Source organism: Crotalus tigris, unplaced genomic scaffold (genome assembly GCF_016545835.1).
Source record: "Crotalus tigris isolate CLP2741 ecotype Arizona unplaced genomic scaffold, ASM1654583v1 scf7180000024475.591531, whole genome shotgun sequence".
NCBI classification, from domain to species: Eukaryota; Metazoa; Chordata; class Lepidosauria; order Squamata; family Viperidae; genus Crotalus; species Crotalus tigris.
In genome coordinates this window covers 448,695-464,307 of record NW_024100646.1, presented here as the reverse complement: position 1 = coordinate 464,307, position 15,613 = coordinate 448,695, and the positions used below count along the sequence as shown (strand labels likewise).

The 15,613-nt window shown below is 55.0% G+C and overlaps 1 protein-coding gene across 1 annotated transcript; it reads left to right on the top strand.

Moving 5' to 3' along the window:
* The first annotated feature begins 4,170 nt into the window (after positions 1–4,170).
* LOC120303705 (protein FAM71F2-like) lies at positions 4,171–8,762 on the top strand. The gene is made up of 6 exons (XM_039333403.1): positions 4,171–4,528; positions 4,803–4,981; positions 5,525–5,786; positions 7,329–7,444; positions 8,110–8,174; positions 8,390–8,762. The coding sequence occupies exons 1-6, from the start codon at positions 4,373–4,375 to the stop codon at positions 8,614–8,616; spliced, it is 1,005 nt and encodes a 334-aa protein (XP_039189337.1). The 5' UTR covers positions 4,171–4,372; the 3' UTR covers positions 8,617–8,762.
* The last annotated feature ends 6,851 nt before the right edge of the window (positions 8,763–15,613 follow it).

The following is a 15,613-nucleotide window of genomic DNA, read 5'->3' as shown; positions in this document are numbered from 1 at the left end:
GGGGGGGGGCGATGCCGGCCGGTGTCCGCCTCCTCGGAAGCGCCTCGCCGGCGGAGAGCGGGAAGTGCCGGCCCCGCTGTGGCTCTCGGCCGGCTGCCCGGACACCCGCACCTCCCTCTCCGGCCCGCCCCGCAGCGGCTCTGGGCCCGGTCGGCAGACTCCGCACTGTGGACCCTGCGCCCCGGGGGCGGGCACGCGCGCGCGACAAGAAGGGACGCGGAACGGCCGTCCGGCCGGGAGGAAGCCGGACCCTCCTAAAAGGCCGGCGGTGGCTCCGCATTGGGCGGCTTCCCTCCGGGTCGGGGCCGTCGGGGTGGGAGAAGGGGAGCCCCCGCGACGCCTCTGCCTCGTCTGCCCGCTTCCAGCGCGGGGTCCCGGCGCGCCGACCCCAGGGGGCTTCCCCTCTTCCGGCTTTCTGGGGAAGCTGCGCTTTGGGGGCGAGAAAGGGGCAGCCCCGACTGGCTTTCCTTGCGAAAAGCATGAAGGGGGAGGGGAGTTAATGTGCGGGCTGTGAGGATTCAGGGAAGCCACCCGGCCTCGGGGTCTGCCTGAGCCCCCCACCGCATCAGGATCAGAAGGTTTCCGGGAAGCCCCCTCGGGTCTGCTCCTCCCCCCCTTCTCGTCCTTTGCCTTTTACAGGAGCCCTAAAACTTGTATTTGTCCCCTTCACCAGCCTCCCGCATCCCATAGAAAGCCGGCAGGTGGGCGGCAGGAGGTCGAAGGACCGCGCTTCTCCCACAGTTCGGGTGGGGGTGATGGTGGGGGTCATGTTTCTTTGGCTGTTTTTAGACTTTATTTAAATTTTTATCTGATGCCCTGTTTGTGTGCTGCGTCAGGAGGGCTGCCATTCATGTTAAAGAAACGAAGGGCTGGGGTTTGTGTGTGTCCCTCCAGCTTTCTGTTTTGCCAGGTTAGAAAAAAACGTCAGGGAAACACGTAGACTTTAAACCTGAACTTTCTTTTATTAGGTGTAATTCCAGAAAAAAATGGATAAACAAAGTGTATATTTACCATTACGTGTATTAACAGCAGCGAGAATTGTATTTGCTCAGCAATGGAAAAATGAAGAAACACCCACTGGAGGAAGAGATAATCAAGAAAATGCTGGACTGTGCCGAAATGGACAGGCTTACATTGGGGATGAAAGAGAACGAAGATACAGAATATTTTCAGACATGGCTGGAAAAACGGGATAGGCTTGTAGGGGGAGGCAACCTCGGCTCTTTTATGACTCGTGGACTTCAACTCCCAGAATTCCCGAGTCAGCCGAGGTTGCCCACCCCTGGGATAGAGAATAAGAACTTAACTTGTATTACTAAGCCAAACGAATCAACCCAGACAACACGCTGTTCATTAAGCGCTGATGAAATGCGATAATAGAAAATTAATAAAATATTATTTAAAAAAAGAAAAAGAAAGCAGGCAGGTGGGTTGCAGGAGGTCAAGGGATCGTGGTTCGCCCACAATTCGGGGGGGGGGGTTTGTTTCATATTTCTTTGGCTGTTTTTAGACTGTTTAAATTTTTAAGTGTTGCCATGTGTGAGATGGGCTACCATTCATGTTAAACAAACAAATGGCTGGGGGGGGGGTCCTCCAGTTTTGCCAGGAGGGCCCTTTGGGCAGCCCCTGGGTGGATCCGGATGCCCCCCCCCGCGCTGCTCCTTCCCCTGCTGAATGCTGCCCCTTGGTGACTGTCTCACGCTGGGCCAGTCCAGAGAGGTCCCCTGAGGAAAGGCCTCCCGGCTCTCTGCCCCCTGCAGCCATGGGGGGGGGGCGTGAAGAGTACAAGCTAAGGGCAACCCCAACTCTTGGTCCCGTTTCTTCCCCCCCCCCCCCGTGGTCAGCAACACACAACCTCCCACCTGCAATGGGAGCTGATCTACAGCAGGTGGCAGATTTGAGCAGGCCTTGCCTGCTCTCAAAACAGTCAAGCAGGACTTAACCTTGTTTGTCATCCCTGATGAAGCAGAACGTGGCTTGTGGAGCACTGAACTCCCGAGGTTCCGTTTCAGCCTCATAATTGGGGATACTCCTGGGTGTCCATTGTTGGATATCCTTCCCCCCCCTCCAGCAATTTCATGGAAAGACAGCGCTTTGGGATGAGCACACATGCAGATATCTCAGCAAGCATTCCTTAGGCTGGATTTCAACCCAAGAGGGACCCCTTGGCACCCCCAAACTGTTGGGGGTTCCATGTTCTCAGGGTGGCTAGAGAGGACTCATGTCGGGGGGTATGTACAGATTTTGCAAATATTAAAAACTGCAGCTTAGCGGTCCCAGAGGTGTTTTTTCAAGAGGCAACCGGACTTTGTTTTCTTTGAAGATGTTTCACTTCTCATCTGAGAAGATTCTTCAGTTCTGAAGAAGAGAACTGATGAGAACCGAAGAAGCTTCTTGGATGAGAAGCAAAATGTCTTCAAGGAAAAACAAAGCCAGTTGCCTCTTGAAAAAAACACCTCTGGGATGTCAGAGATCTCCGGTCTCTCAACCCGTCTTGGCAGCGGGAAGATGGGCGGGCCTCAAGGCCCCCCAGGGCCCCAGCCAGCAGGTTTCCCCAGGGCTTCAGGAAAGAGGTTAAAACCTGGGGTTTTTTTTCATCTAGAAAGGCGTCTGTTGAATGTTGGGGTGCACTGGGGGATAACACATGGCTTTTAATTTTTTTAAAATAAATTATTATGATGCTCTTGAGATTGTTGTTATTTGGAGGCCTGGATTTGTTGGGTTTCTTAGACGAGCCGGGGTTGGACTAGATGACCTCCAAGGTCACTTCCAACTTTATTATTATTATTAGAGTCAATGAGAGCCATTGAGAATGAGCGTCATACAAATATATAGTAAATAACTGAACCATTTTCCCTGCCCCCCTAAATTAAGACCAGATGTAACAATCATAGGCTGTAGCTTCAAAAGATGTTGAGACCATGGAAAAAGTGCAGAGAAGAGCAACTAAGATGATCCAAGGCCTGGAGACTAAAACATACGAAGAACGGCTGCGGGACTTGGGTCTGGCTAGTCTAAAGAAAAGAAGAAATAGGGGTGACACAATAGCAGTCTTCCAGTATTTGAGGGGCTGCCACAAAGAAGAGGGGGGGGTGTCAAACTATTCTCCAAAGCACCTGAAGGCAGGATGAGAAACAATGGTTGGAAACTGATCAAGGAGAGAGCAACCTGGAATTAAGGAGAAACTTCCTGACAGTGAGGACAATCAACCAGTGGAACAGCTGGCCACCAGAAATTGTGGCTACTCCATCACTGGAGGTTTTTAAGCAGAGACTGGACAGTCACATGTCTGAGATGGTGTAGGTTCTCCTGCCTGAGCAGTGGGCTAGACTAGAAGACCTCCATGGTCCCTTCCAGCTTCTATTCTATTCTATTCTATTCTATTCTATTCTATTCTATTCTATTCTAGTCTAGTCTAGTCTAGTCTAGTCTAGTCTAGTCTAGTCTAGTCTAGTCTAAATTCTACTTAGATTTTGTCCAAATCTACAGAGAAACCCCCTGTAGGCAAGACTTACCCCAGAAGGGAGCAGTCTCCCTACAGAGGTTGTGGGTTCACCCTCTCGGCCAGAAGAAGCTGAACAAATTGTCTTTTGAGGTTGGTCTAAATCAGGGGTAGGCAACCTCGGCTCTTTTATGACTCATGGACTTCAACTCCCAGAATTCCCCAGCTAGCATCGCTCTACCCAATCCATCTCCAACCTTTCCAACTCAACAGACCAGTGGAAGCAGGGCGGGGGGGGAGGGGAGAGAGAGGGGATGCACCCATTTCCCTGGCCCAGTTCTGAACGGGCTACAGTCCGGCACTGGACCGTGGCTCAGGGGTTAGGGACCCCTGGTCTAGATGATCCTTGTGGTCCCTTCCACACTGGGTGTTAAGCACTGGACCTGATCGCCTTCTTAGGTTAAACACGGCCTACATTCTCCAAGCACAGAATTTACCTTTTATTGACCCAAGCTGAGGCTCGACCTGTTCTGTAAACCGGCCTTTACCAATTGCCAGGATGTATAGAATAGAATAAAAAATTTATTGTCACTTTATACGGATGCCCACGAAGCCTCACGCCCATTAGGGGGGTGGAGGGGGGCAGAGAATTCCCTGCCACTTGGGGAATTCTAAGGGGAGTCAAACCCCTGCCAGCCTGGCAGTCTCCAGTGCACCAGGCTGGGCTCTGGGCTCTGCTTCCATCTCAATGGAGCCAACACTTCCTCTGCCAGTGTGACATCACAGCCTCTTCCAGGCGGCACCCCAATGCCACTGTGATGCACGCAGCTCTGCTCTGACCAGTTCCACGGATTGCTGAGCCAGCTCCCCCCCCCCTCGCTGAGTCAGTGCTGGGCCCCGCTGCCTGGCCAGCTAAGGGAGGGCCTGGGCATGCCTGTCCCCTTGAGCCCAGCTGCCCCACACCCCATGGCTAGAGATGTTGGCAAGACACTCGGCTTGGAGGGGGGGCTGCTCTGCCAGCTGATCCGCTCCCCAGATTACAACCTGTTCCCCAACTCGGCTGTTTTTGAGAGCAACTTCATTCAGGTTTGTGGAGGGGCAGGCCAGGAGGTAGGCCGGGCTGGGGGCTGTGCCAAAGATGCCCACTTAGCCTTCTGCCTTCACCCTTGGGCAGAGATGATGGGGGGGTTGCCGCTTCTGCTGGGCATGCCACTGGGAAGCCTTGGGCTGAGTGAAGAGGGTACCCTCGCCCGTTGCACCCCTTGGTGGGAACAAGGGGGTGACTGGATTTGATGAAAATAGACGGGTTTGGCCCTTTAATTAACCCAGGGCTCTCGGGTGGGCGGGAAATGGTTTCCAGGTCACAAAGAAGGGGAAATGGATGGACATCACCCACACGCCCACCATTGTGACTCTGGCAGTGACCTCCTCGGATCCCTGCCTCCCTCTCCCCAACGTGCTCCTGATGGCCAATCACCGGGCCCCGCTTGGCAGGCCCAACGCTGGCGGTCCCCAGCTGTCACGGATGGACCTAACCAGGTGATGTTGGCCCAGGATCAGGAGGGTGACCTTGGCCCAGGCCTGTCCCTCCCTGGGCCGGATCAGGAGGGGAAGCAGGCTGGCACCGGAGAGGCTTGGGCTGCCTCAGGGCACCTCCCCACAGCTAGAGAAGGAGGAACCCGGCCAGGTGTGATCCCAGGTTGCTTCACACATGCAGCTCCAGGGCCGGGTGTGTGGACACCACCCAGAGCCTCGTTTTGGGCAGCCTGAAGTCCGTACTGGGGCCGATGTCCAGCCTCAGCAGCGTTGGCATGGCCTGTGTGCCCAGGGTTACCTGGATCGTGGTTCATTCCACGAATCCTTTCCTGGGTCTAATAAACCAACAGTGACTGTGGGGAGCAGAATTTTGAGACTTGGGAGGTGTCTCGTTTGGGGGGGGGGTGCTGCAGGCAAAAGGGAGCAGCCAAAGCCCCCCTTCCCAGGCCCACCCCATGGGGGTCTTGCTCATCTCCCAACCCTGCCCCACCCCCACCCGAGCTTCTGGCCCAGCCTGTCCTTGACTGCCTCCGTTGCTTTGCCCAGGCTGCTCCCCCTCCGCTACGTCCAGCTCTCTGTCCACAGCGCCTCCCAGCGCATTTTGCGTCTCCAGACGGTGACCAAGACGGTGTATTACCTGCAGCTGCACCACGAGCACCCAGAGGCCGTCTTTGCACTCTGGAGCCGCCTGACCAACATCCTGCACAACGGCCTCTCCACCACCACCAAGGACCCGGCCATCCCCATCCACCACTGCCTGGTCTCCAGCCGTAGCAGCAGTGCCTCCAGCATCAGCCCCGTGGCCGAGGTATGCGACCCCTCAGCTCCAATCAGAGCAAAGCGGGAAGGGACCTCGGAGGTCTTCCAGTCCAACCCCCTGCTCAAGCAGGAGACCCTATGCCATTTCAGACAGGTGGCTGTCCAGACTCTTCTTAAAGACTTCCAGTGTTGGAGCATTCACAACTTCTGGAGGCAACTTCTCTACCCCTGATTAATTGTCCTCTCTTAGGAAGTTTCTCCTTAGTTCCAGGTTGCTTCTCTCCTTGATTAATTTCCATCCACTGTTTCTTGTCCTGCCCTCTGGTGCTTTGGAAAATAAATTACCCCCCCCCTCCTTTGTGGCGGCCCCTCAAATACTGGAATACTGCTATCATGTCACCCCCTGGTCCTTTTCTTTAGACTGGCCATACCCAACTCCTGCAACCCTACTTCATATGTTTTAACCTCGAGGCTTTTGATCACCTTAGTTGCTCTTCTCTGCACTCTTTCCAAAGTCTCAACATCTTTTTTTGTAATGTGGTGACCAAATCTGGATGTGGGATTCCAGAGGTGGCCTTACTAAAGCTTTATGAATCGGTACTAATATTCAGCCGAAGGGCCACTCCGGGGAGGCCAGCTGGTTGACAATGTCCCTGCAGACGGTGGGGGGCTTGCAAGGAGCCAACGACAGGAGAAGGATGCTCTAAAGGCCGGCCAGATGCCCTTCTCTCCCTGGCTGGGTTCAGAGGCTTTTGATTTCAGAGGGTATTCCGGAAGAATCTCTCTCACCCAGCCATCTAGAGCTCTCCTGCCAGCACAGCTCCAGTTGGGGGGGGGGATCCTTGGTGCTCTCTGAGCTCAGTGGGGTTTTTGCAGACTTTTCATGACCCAACTATGTAACATCATCAGTGCTAAAAGGGAGAGGGGAGTGGCGTCATATACAAGTCACTTATCCTGTCAGTGTTGGTGGGCGTGGTCTTGCTAGTTCCTTCATTAGGCTTTTGCTTATCCTTAGATTATTTGTCTGAGATGGTAGTTCCTTGATTGGGGTATAAACAGAGGACCAACCCTATTTCCTTCAACCACCGATGATGTTCCCTAGTTGGGTCATGAGATGTCTGCAAGAAAACAACCCAGTTCAGAGAACACCGAGGACCCCACAGTTCTCCCCCCATAACCCCCCTCCCTTCTAAGCCCTGATAATGTTACCTAGTTGGGTCATGAAACGTCTGCAAGGAAACAGCCCAGTTCAGAGAACACCGAGGACCCCAGGGTTCAACCCTGAGCTGCAAATATTGTCGACAGCACCCCTTCCTCAGCTGGGTCCCCATATCTTTAATGAGACAGGCCGGTCCTGGCCGCTGCTGAACTAAGATCAGGCACCCCACCCGCTTTCAGCTGAAGCCAGCCGTGGTGCAAGCAAGCCTCAGTTTGGTTGTCACCTTCCTTTCCACCTCCCAGGGATGGGATTGCAGCCAGGGTGGGGGATTTGTAGCCCTTTGGGGGAGCAGGGCATTGGTTACTCCTCCCTGGGCTCATGGAATGAGGGGGGTCTCCATCTAATATCAACCTCTTGTTCCCCCCCCCCCAGAACTCTGAGACGGTGATGAGGAGCCCAGGGATAATAATGGGAATGGGCGGGAAGGTGCCGGGCGCCACCTCCCAGTTCTCCCCAAGACTCAAGCAAAATCTGGAGAAGCCCAGGAGGTAAGTGGGCTGATGAGCCAGACCCCCCCCACACGCCCCTCCCTCCCTGGTCAGTTTGGGGCAGGCTCAAACCTCTGATTTGCACAGACTTCTCTCCTGAGCTCCTATCTACAGACTTCACGCTTAAGTTTCTTTATTATTTTCTTGCTCATCTGGGCCAACGATTTAGGGAGAGCTAGATACAAGGCAAGTTCTGCAAGGCAGGTTCAGGCTGAAGGCCGGACAATCTGCTGGGGACAAGAATGGTTTGACAGGGCAGCCCCCGACCCAGAGAGCTGGAGGTCTCCAAACAGGAGCTGGACTCCCCTTTATCGGAGATTTTTTATTTATTTTTCTTACCAAAGTTGTTTTAATCTGAATTTACATCCCGAGCGGCAGGAGAGGATCCACCTGTCTGAGAAGGGCCTTTGAAAAGCCGTGGGGGTGGGCCATCCTGGGAAGGAGGCGGGGGGGGGTACAGACACCCTGTAAAAATGCACAGCTTCTGAGAAAACTTGGTGAGGGTCAACCTACCCCCATCCGCCCTCAGGACGAGCTTTGGCGAAGCAAGCGCCAGCCCTGCCTCGCTTTCCCCTCTGACGGGACCCTGGGTGGGGCCGAGGGGGGGGCGGGGCTTCCCCGGAGGGTCCCTTTCCTGATCCGCCCTACCTCTCCTCTCGCGCCAGAGTCTCCTTCCAAGCGCAGCAGCAGAGCCTGGACAGCTCGCCGGGACCCTCCAGCGATATTAAAGGTGAGCGCTGCCCCCAGGACCCCCAGGGCGCCGGGTCGGGGGAGGCAATGGGGCCTGTTTCTGGCTGGGCGGCGCCCACATCCCGGCGCGCCCCTGCAGTGGCCCAGGACAGCCGCCCGGGGGCGCCCCAGAGCAGCGGCCCAGGACCCCCCCCTTTCTCCGCGCCCGAGGCCGACCGCCGCCTCTGCCCTGCTCTGCTCTGCTCTGCCCGGCAGTTCTCTTCTACGACCAGCCGCCGCCGCTGGTGTGCGCGCGGTGCCGGGGGCGGCTGCCCAGGACCGAGCCGCGGAGGTGCCGCCTGGACGCCCGGCCCGCCGACTCGGACCCGGAGCTGGCGCCCTGGATGGACCGGAGGGTGCACGGCCTCTGGCAGCAAGAGACGCCCACCTGGCTGCAGCCCCTCTGCCGGCTCAGTAGCCTCGCCGCCGCCGGCTGGAAATAGGTCGGGCCGGGACCCCGGCGGGGTCGGACGGGACCCCCGGACACGGCGCTGTCGCCGCCGCCGCCCAGGCCGGCCGAGAAGCGCTTGGCAGGGCCAAGGCGCAAAACGGATCAATAAAACTACCGGCTGGACCCGACCCAGGCGTGGCGCCCGCTGGCCGAGGAGGATGCGGGAGGGGCGGACCCGGGGACAGCGCCGCCCGGGCCTAGATCGGGGCCGCGGAGGGCCGAGGCGAGGGGGAGGCGCCCCGGGTAGCTGGCTCTGCCGGAGGACGTGGGCGCGGCCGGGGTGGGGTGGGGGGGCTTCTAATACCCCTCCAGCCTTCCTCCTACCCGCCCCCCAACCTGTCTCCCCATCCTCTGGAAACGGTATCCCGACTGTTGAGGGGAGTCCTCGGAGTGGGCCGGGGTCCCACCAAGGGGGCACACCCCCGCCTCTCCAGGCAGGGGCTGCTTTGGGGGGCGAAGCTGGGGGTGAGCAGCTTCTTGTGGCCAGATGGGTGGATTCATCCAACGCTTAACCCAGAAGATCAGGGAGGAAGAAAGAATTTGGAGGGCCAGGAGGGGGCTTTGGAGGCAAGGGGTGAGCGAGCCCCCCCAGATGGAGTCAAAATTTGGGGAAGGGCGGCTGAAAGGGGGAAGATGCTGCTTTTCCCATAACTGGAAGAGCCCCCCTGGCCATAGCCCTCCCCCCTTCCCCTCCAACCCCCCCCTCCAGTAATCCAAAGGAAGGTCAAACCAATTTAGGGGCATCGGTGAAGCCAGGCCTGACCTCTGCTTGCTGGGGTGTTCAAAGCAGTCAGAAAGGACCCCCACTGAGGACGGGGCATCCCGGAGGGGCTCTGGCTGCTCTGCTGCTGCTGTCAGAAGTACCATCCTTCGCCCGGTGCCAGCCTGCCATAAACCTGGGTGTGTGCGAGGGGCGGCGGGAGCCAGGGGAACCGAAATGAAGCTTTAGTGCCGTCCGAAGACCTCCGCTCATCACCCCAGGGCCAGGCGCTTGGGTGGGAAGCAGGATGTATCACTCCAGACCAGCCCGCTTTTGCAGGGACGGTTGCCAAAACTTCTTTGAATGTTAACTGGACACACGGGAGGGTGTAGCAGGGTGTGCGTGCGTGTCGAACGGGAACAGAAAAGTTAACTGGGAAACTTTCCCCCCCACAAAACCTCGGTTCTGGCTATGAACTACTGTAACCACCTGGCTTTTAGTAAAAGTATTCTTTTGGCTACCAATGGAGTGGAGAGTCTTGCTTGCCAAGAGGGCCCGACTGGGGCAGGGCTGACCGCTGCATCTTCAGGTGGGCGGGCGGGGGAGGCCCCTGAGGGAAAGGGACGCGGGCTTTCCCGCCTTTGCTGTGTGAACTTAACCAGCAAAAGGGCCGACTGCTGGCCACTTTCTAAACCAGGGCTCGTCCAACTTGGCCCTTTGATGACTTGTGGACTTCAGCTCCCAGAATTCCTCAGCCAAGCACGTGTGCCTGGCTGAGGAATTCTGGGAGTTGAAGTCCACAAGTCATCAAAGGGCCAAGTTGGAAGAGCCCTGTTCTAAACAGAGTCCTCTTTGCCACATTAAATGGCAAAGCGAAAAACTTCAGCCCCCCCAAAGAAACCTTCTCATCTGAATTTATATACAAATAAGGCCATTTACTGACCGTTCAAAGTTACAAGGGACTCCCGAAAGATACTTATGACCGGTTCTGAAGTTCCTATAGCTGCCCACCCCGTGATCACATGACCACATTTTGTGTGCTCAGCCACCGTCCTACATTAATGACCACTTGCCGCATCCCACAGTTGCATGACCACGATTTACACCATTTTTGCGGTGAACCTGCATTTATTTTCATTTTGGGGTAAAAGTGTCCTGTAGTGAACCATGGGTTTGCTTAACAACCACGGATTGACTTAATGAGCATAAAGTTTCACTTATGGTCACTGCAAAAAAGATAATAAAATACAAATCGGGTGGGTTGTGTGATAACTCATTTTATGACTGTCACAATTTATGACTATGTCCAGATATTCTGGTCTGGCAGCTAGAGCAGCCAAGGGCTGTGTGGGGGGGAGGGGGGCGGGGACGCAGAGGAGTTGATGAACAGGCCCCACGTGAGGCGACCTGCACTGTGATTGGCTGCTCTAGGTGTGGAGGGGGAGTTTTCCTTTTCCCCCACCTTCCCCCCCCCTGTGCCTTTTTGCGCTCTGCCATTTATTTACCTCAGGAGGAGGCTCCCCTTTGCCTCGCCTGCTGCAGGCGTGGAGAGACAGAGACACACACACACACACACACACACACAGAGAGAGAGAGAGAGAGAGAGAATAAAACTCCCAAGTTCCTTCAGCGTCTCCCACTTCATTGGGACGCCAACTGCACAATTCCCTGACAGACTATAATGGGCAGGCTCCATTATAGTTATAAGTCGAGGACTTTCTATACATTGAAATCCAGGCAGATGAAAAGCTGCTGAGGAGAGTCAATGGCAGCCATTAACAACAAAAGGCAGTTCCCCCTTCCCCATTAGCTTTTCTTGGTGTCCTCTCCTTTCCTTTGGACAAATGGCAAGTACAGGCAGTCCTCGACTTACAACCATTCATTTAGTGACCGTTCAAAATGACAGCAGCACTGAAAAAGTGATTTGTGACTGTTTTTCACACACACAACCGTCACTGCATCCCCACGGTCACGTGATCAAAATTCAGACCTTGGAAACACTCGTATTTATGACGGTCGCAGCGCCCCGGGGTCAAGTGATCCCTTTCTGGAACCTTCTGACAAGCAATGTTCAGGGAGGAGCCAGATTCCCTTAAAAACCGTGTGGCTTAACAACTGCAATGATTTATTTAAATACCGTGGCAAGAAAGATAGCAAAATGGGGGCAAGCTCATTTAACAGCTGTCTCATTTAGCAACGGATATTTCGGGCTCAGTTGTGGTCGTAAATCCAGGGCCCCCAGTACAAGGCCAGCAGCTGCCCTTCAGCCGGATGAATGGGAGGCCGGAGAGGGCAGACACCGAGAAGGATTCCAGGCTTTGCAAAACTCTCTGGCTTCAATGCATTGTGCAGCTTTTGCAGCTGGGCTGTGGGGTCCAGCAGGCCCCCTCCCCACTCCAGCTGTGCGGGGGGGGGGATGCCGAGGGGGCTGGCTCAGCTCCAAGGCCCCCTCCTGGCTTCTGGAAGCAACCCTGTGGTTCTGGAAGGGGGTGGGGGGGACAAAGTGCCCCCAGGCCCCTCTGCACGAGGGGGCAGGCACTGCCCGTGGGCCAGGAAGGTCACCCAGCCCCCTGGCTTTCCCCCCACCCCCGGCTGTCTCCCTGCTAAGCAAAGCCTTGAACTGGCAGCCTCCCTCCTCCGTTCAGGCATCTGGATTGCGGAGATGGGCCCCAGCCATTCCCACAAGCTGCTCCAGGCGTCTCTTTCTGGCCTTCCTCCCCGTCCTCAGGCTGGAATCTCCAGACGTGGCAGGCTGGGTCAGGCAGGGCCATCCCTCCCTGGGTGACGCCTCCTCAGCAGCCGGTCCTGCAGCCTCAGAAATAGACACCCCCCCCTTTTCCATCTTCCCTTTTTATATCTGAGGCAGGTTGGGTCACTTCACAGATGCCTTCCAGCATTTGCCCCTTTCCTGCCTAAGTGGTCTTGGTCTCAGGACGAGTCATCTGCCTTCTCCTGAAAATCTCCATGGTTTTAGCACAAAACCAACTCAGAATCAAAATAGAGCTGGAAGGGACCTTGGAGGTCTTCTAGCCCAACCCTCTGCTCAAGCAGGAGACCCCAGGCCATTCCTGACAAGTGGCCGTCCGGTCTCTTCTTAAAAACCTTCAGGGATGACGTGCTCACAACTTCTGAAGGGAAGCCATTCCCCTGGTTAATTGTCCTCCCTGTCAGAAAGTTTCTCCTTAGTTCCAGGTTGCTTCTCTCTTTGGTCAGTTTCCAACCATTGTTTCTTGTCCTGCCTTCTGATGCTTTGGAGAATAGCTTGACCCCCTCTTCTTTGTGGCAGCCCCCCAAATACTGGAATACTGCTATCATGTCACCCCAGTTTCTTCTTTTCTCTAGACCAGCCAAACCCAAATCCTGCATCCTTGTTCTTTGTATGTTTTAGTCTCCAGACCTTTAATCATCTTTTAATCCGCCCCTCCTGCCTCTCTCTGCTACAGGAGATTCATCTATGGGGAGGGAGGACAGGGACCCTTCCAGCAGGGGCAGAACCCACACCCCCTTCCCCTCTCCTCACCTTTCACTTGGAGCTAATGCTGGGATGGTTCTCAGGCTTGCTGGTGTGCAGTTCCTAGAATCCCGAAACAGCACATCTGGAGCCCATCAGGTTGGGGGAAGCTGCCTCATTGAGGGAGAGCATTTGTCTCCCACACTTTCCCCAACTTTGGCACAAACATGCTGTGGAGCATCCAAATCCAAATGATTGTGCTGCATTCTGGAGGGGGGGAGGGGGGGAGAGCCTCTCCCTCGGGACGCCGGGACCTTTGCTGACCTGGCTTCAAGGCTCGCTTTTATTCTTGCCTCTCCCAAAGAAGATTTCCTAAAAGGCAACTCTTGGTGTTTTTCCTTGAAGACGTTTGGCTTCTTCAGTTCTTCTTGGATGAGAAGCGAAATGTTTTAGAGGAAAACAGGAAGAAAGTCCAGTTGCCTTTTGGAAAAGCACTTTGGGGACCACCTGGATGAGAGAGACTCAGCAGAGACATCTGCTCTCGCCTCCTTCCAGTTAAAGGGGGGCCCAGAGAGAAACCCCTGGGGGGCACTTTCTCCTCACCCTCCTTCACGATTTGGCTGCTGGTCTCTCCCTCCCTCCCTCCCTCTCTCTCTCTCCAGAGGGAGTGTTTCTGTTGCTCCTGATTTTCCTGACTGGTGGGATCTGGAGTTCTAGCACTGAGCCCAGGTAGTCCTCAATTTACAACCGTCGATTTAATGATGGTACAATAGCACTGAAAAAAGGGACGTATGTCCGTTTTTCACACTTACGACCATTGCAGCATCCCCAGGGTCACGTGATCCAGATCCAGAGGCTTGGCAACAGACTCATGTTTATGACGGTCGCAGTGTCCAGGGGTCACGTGATCAGCGTTTCTGACCTTCTGACCCGCAAAATCAATGGGGAAGTCAGATTTCCTGAACAGCCAGGTTACTAACGGAACAACTGCAGTGGTTCACTGAACAAGGAAGGCTGTAAAATGGGGGCAAACCTCACTTAACAATGCTTAGCAATGGAAACTTGTGCTTAATTGTGATCGTAAGTCAGGGACCACTTGTAGTCCTCTTGGAGAGTCCTGGCCTTGTGAAGTAGTGCTGATACCCCCAAAAGGGGCTCTCCCCCAGTTCACCCCACAACCCCCCCCCTTTGAACCTGCAGCTCGTGAGCCAGTCTGGGTTTGGACTCTTTCAGGAGGTGCGATGCCCATGTTCAGAGGTAGCTGGACAGACTGGACCAAGGCATGGATGTGGGCAGGGGGCTGAGCAGGCTGTTTCAAGCACCCACCTCCACTTGCCTGGCCCACCCCGCCGTGTCCTGCCCCTCAAGCAGAGGGCGAAGGAGTTGGCCTCCCAGCAGGAGGGGAAAAGAGCTGGGAAAATCCATCCTTCTTTAGCTGAACTCGTCCCACCTTAAAACTGCCAGGACACCCCAGCTGTTCCCGAAGCCGAATCAAGCAGCACATCTTCAGCTGGACCCTTCCTGTCTTCAGAGGCTGCCGAGAGTCCAGCTGTTGTGCAGTTACACTGCAGCAGTGTTTCTCAGCCAAGGTGGCTGGACTTCAACTCCCAGAATTCCCCAGCCAGCACTGAAAGTGGCCAAGGATGACAACTATTGCACTAGCAAGAAGGGCATCTGGCTGGATAAAATGGGGTGTGTTTGTGCCGCGCATTGTTGTTTGGGGCTTACATAAGCCGCGGAGTTGTGTTTTGAGCACACGTTTTGTGAATTGGCAACGCAAAGTACAGCATTCCTGCTCTTCTCCTGCCAAATAGAATTGGAAGAATTTTATCTGCAGGAAGAGGCAGCAAAGCCGTCCTGCTGGGAAGGCCTAAGCTGGGTGCTTTCCTGGCTGCCTTGGCCAGAGAACTGGACCTCCTTTGCCCTTTCTGGGGTGGGGGAAGCAGGGGGGGGGGGCAAGATCTCTTTCTGGAGCAAGCAGAGATGCTGGATTGATTCTCCCAACAGGCCAATAAAGGCAGGGTACAAATACATAAATAAAGAAATAAATCCAAGCACCACGTCATGGGATGGGGTGCTTGCAATTGTGTGTTTGAATATTTTATTAGTTTATGAAAATATAAAATACAAAGCTACAAAGAAAAATGAAAATAATGGGAAAAGGGAAAGAGAAAAACAAAACAATGGGGGTGCTTGCAATTGTGATGCGCAGTGGAGCGTGGCTCCCCAAAGACCCCCACCCCTCTTCTCTCCCCCTCCTGTTTCCTTAGCAGGGATCCGAACGCCTCTCCCACCCCTCCCCCTTTTTTGTGCACACAGAACCCCCCACCCGCCCTCCTTGCCAAGTCAGGAAGAGCTTTAGTCTCCTCTCCTGTTCAGGGGGCTTGCAATATTTTGTTGCCTTGGGTTGCTCTAGGGCTGCCACCTTCCTTACTCTTGCTTGAGAGTAAACCCCATCAAACTGCCTGGAACTCTGGGGAGGATTTGTCCGAAAGAGCTGCGGAGTCCCCTTCCATTACTGCAAACAACTCGGAGACCACTCAGAAATCTGTCTGTGGCAGCTTTTTGAAGAGAAGGAAGCCAAAACAGCAGCTTTGACTGCTTAAAGTTGTGAATATTTTACATAGTTGGAATTGCTCACACAAGAACCAGCTACTGCTGTTATCTGAGCCGCCTCCGCAAGAGATAATAAAGATTAAAGATCTACTGCAAAGGCTTCTGGCCTACATATTGTTTGCAGCGCCAGAGGCTGTTTGCCTCCCCGTGCCGGTGGATGGGGAGGGCTGTGCCGTTTGGGGGGGGTTCTCGTTTTGAAAAGCCCCACTTTGGGCTGCCTTG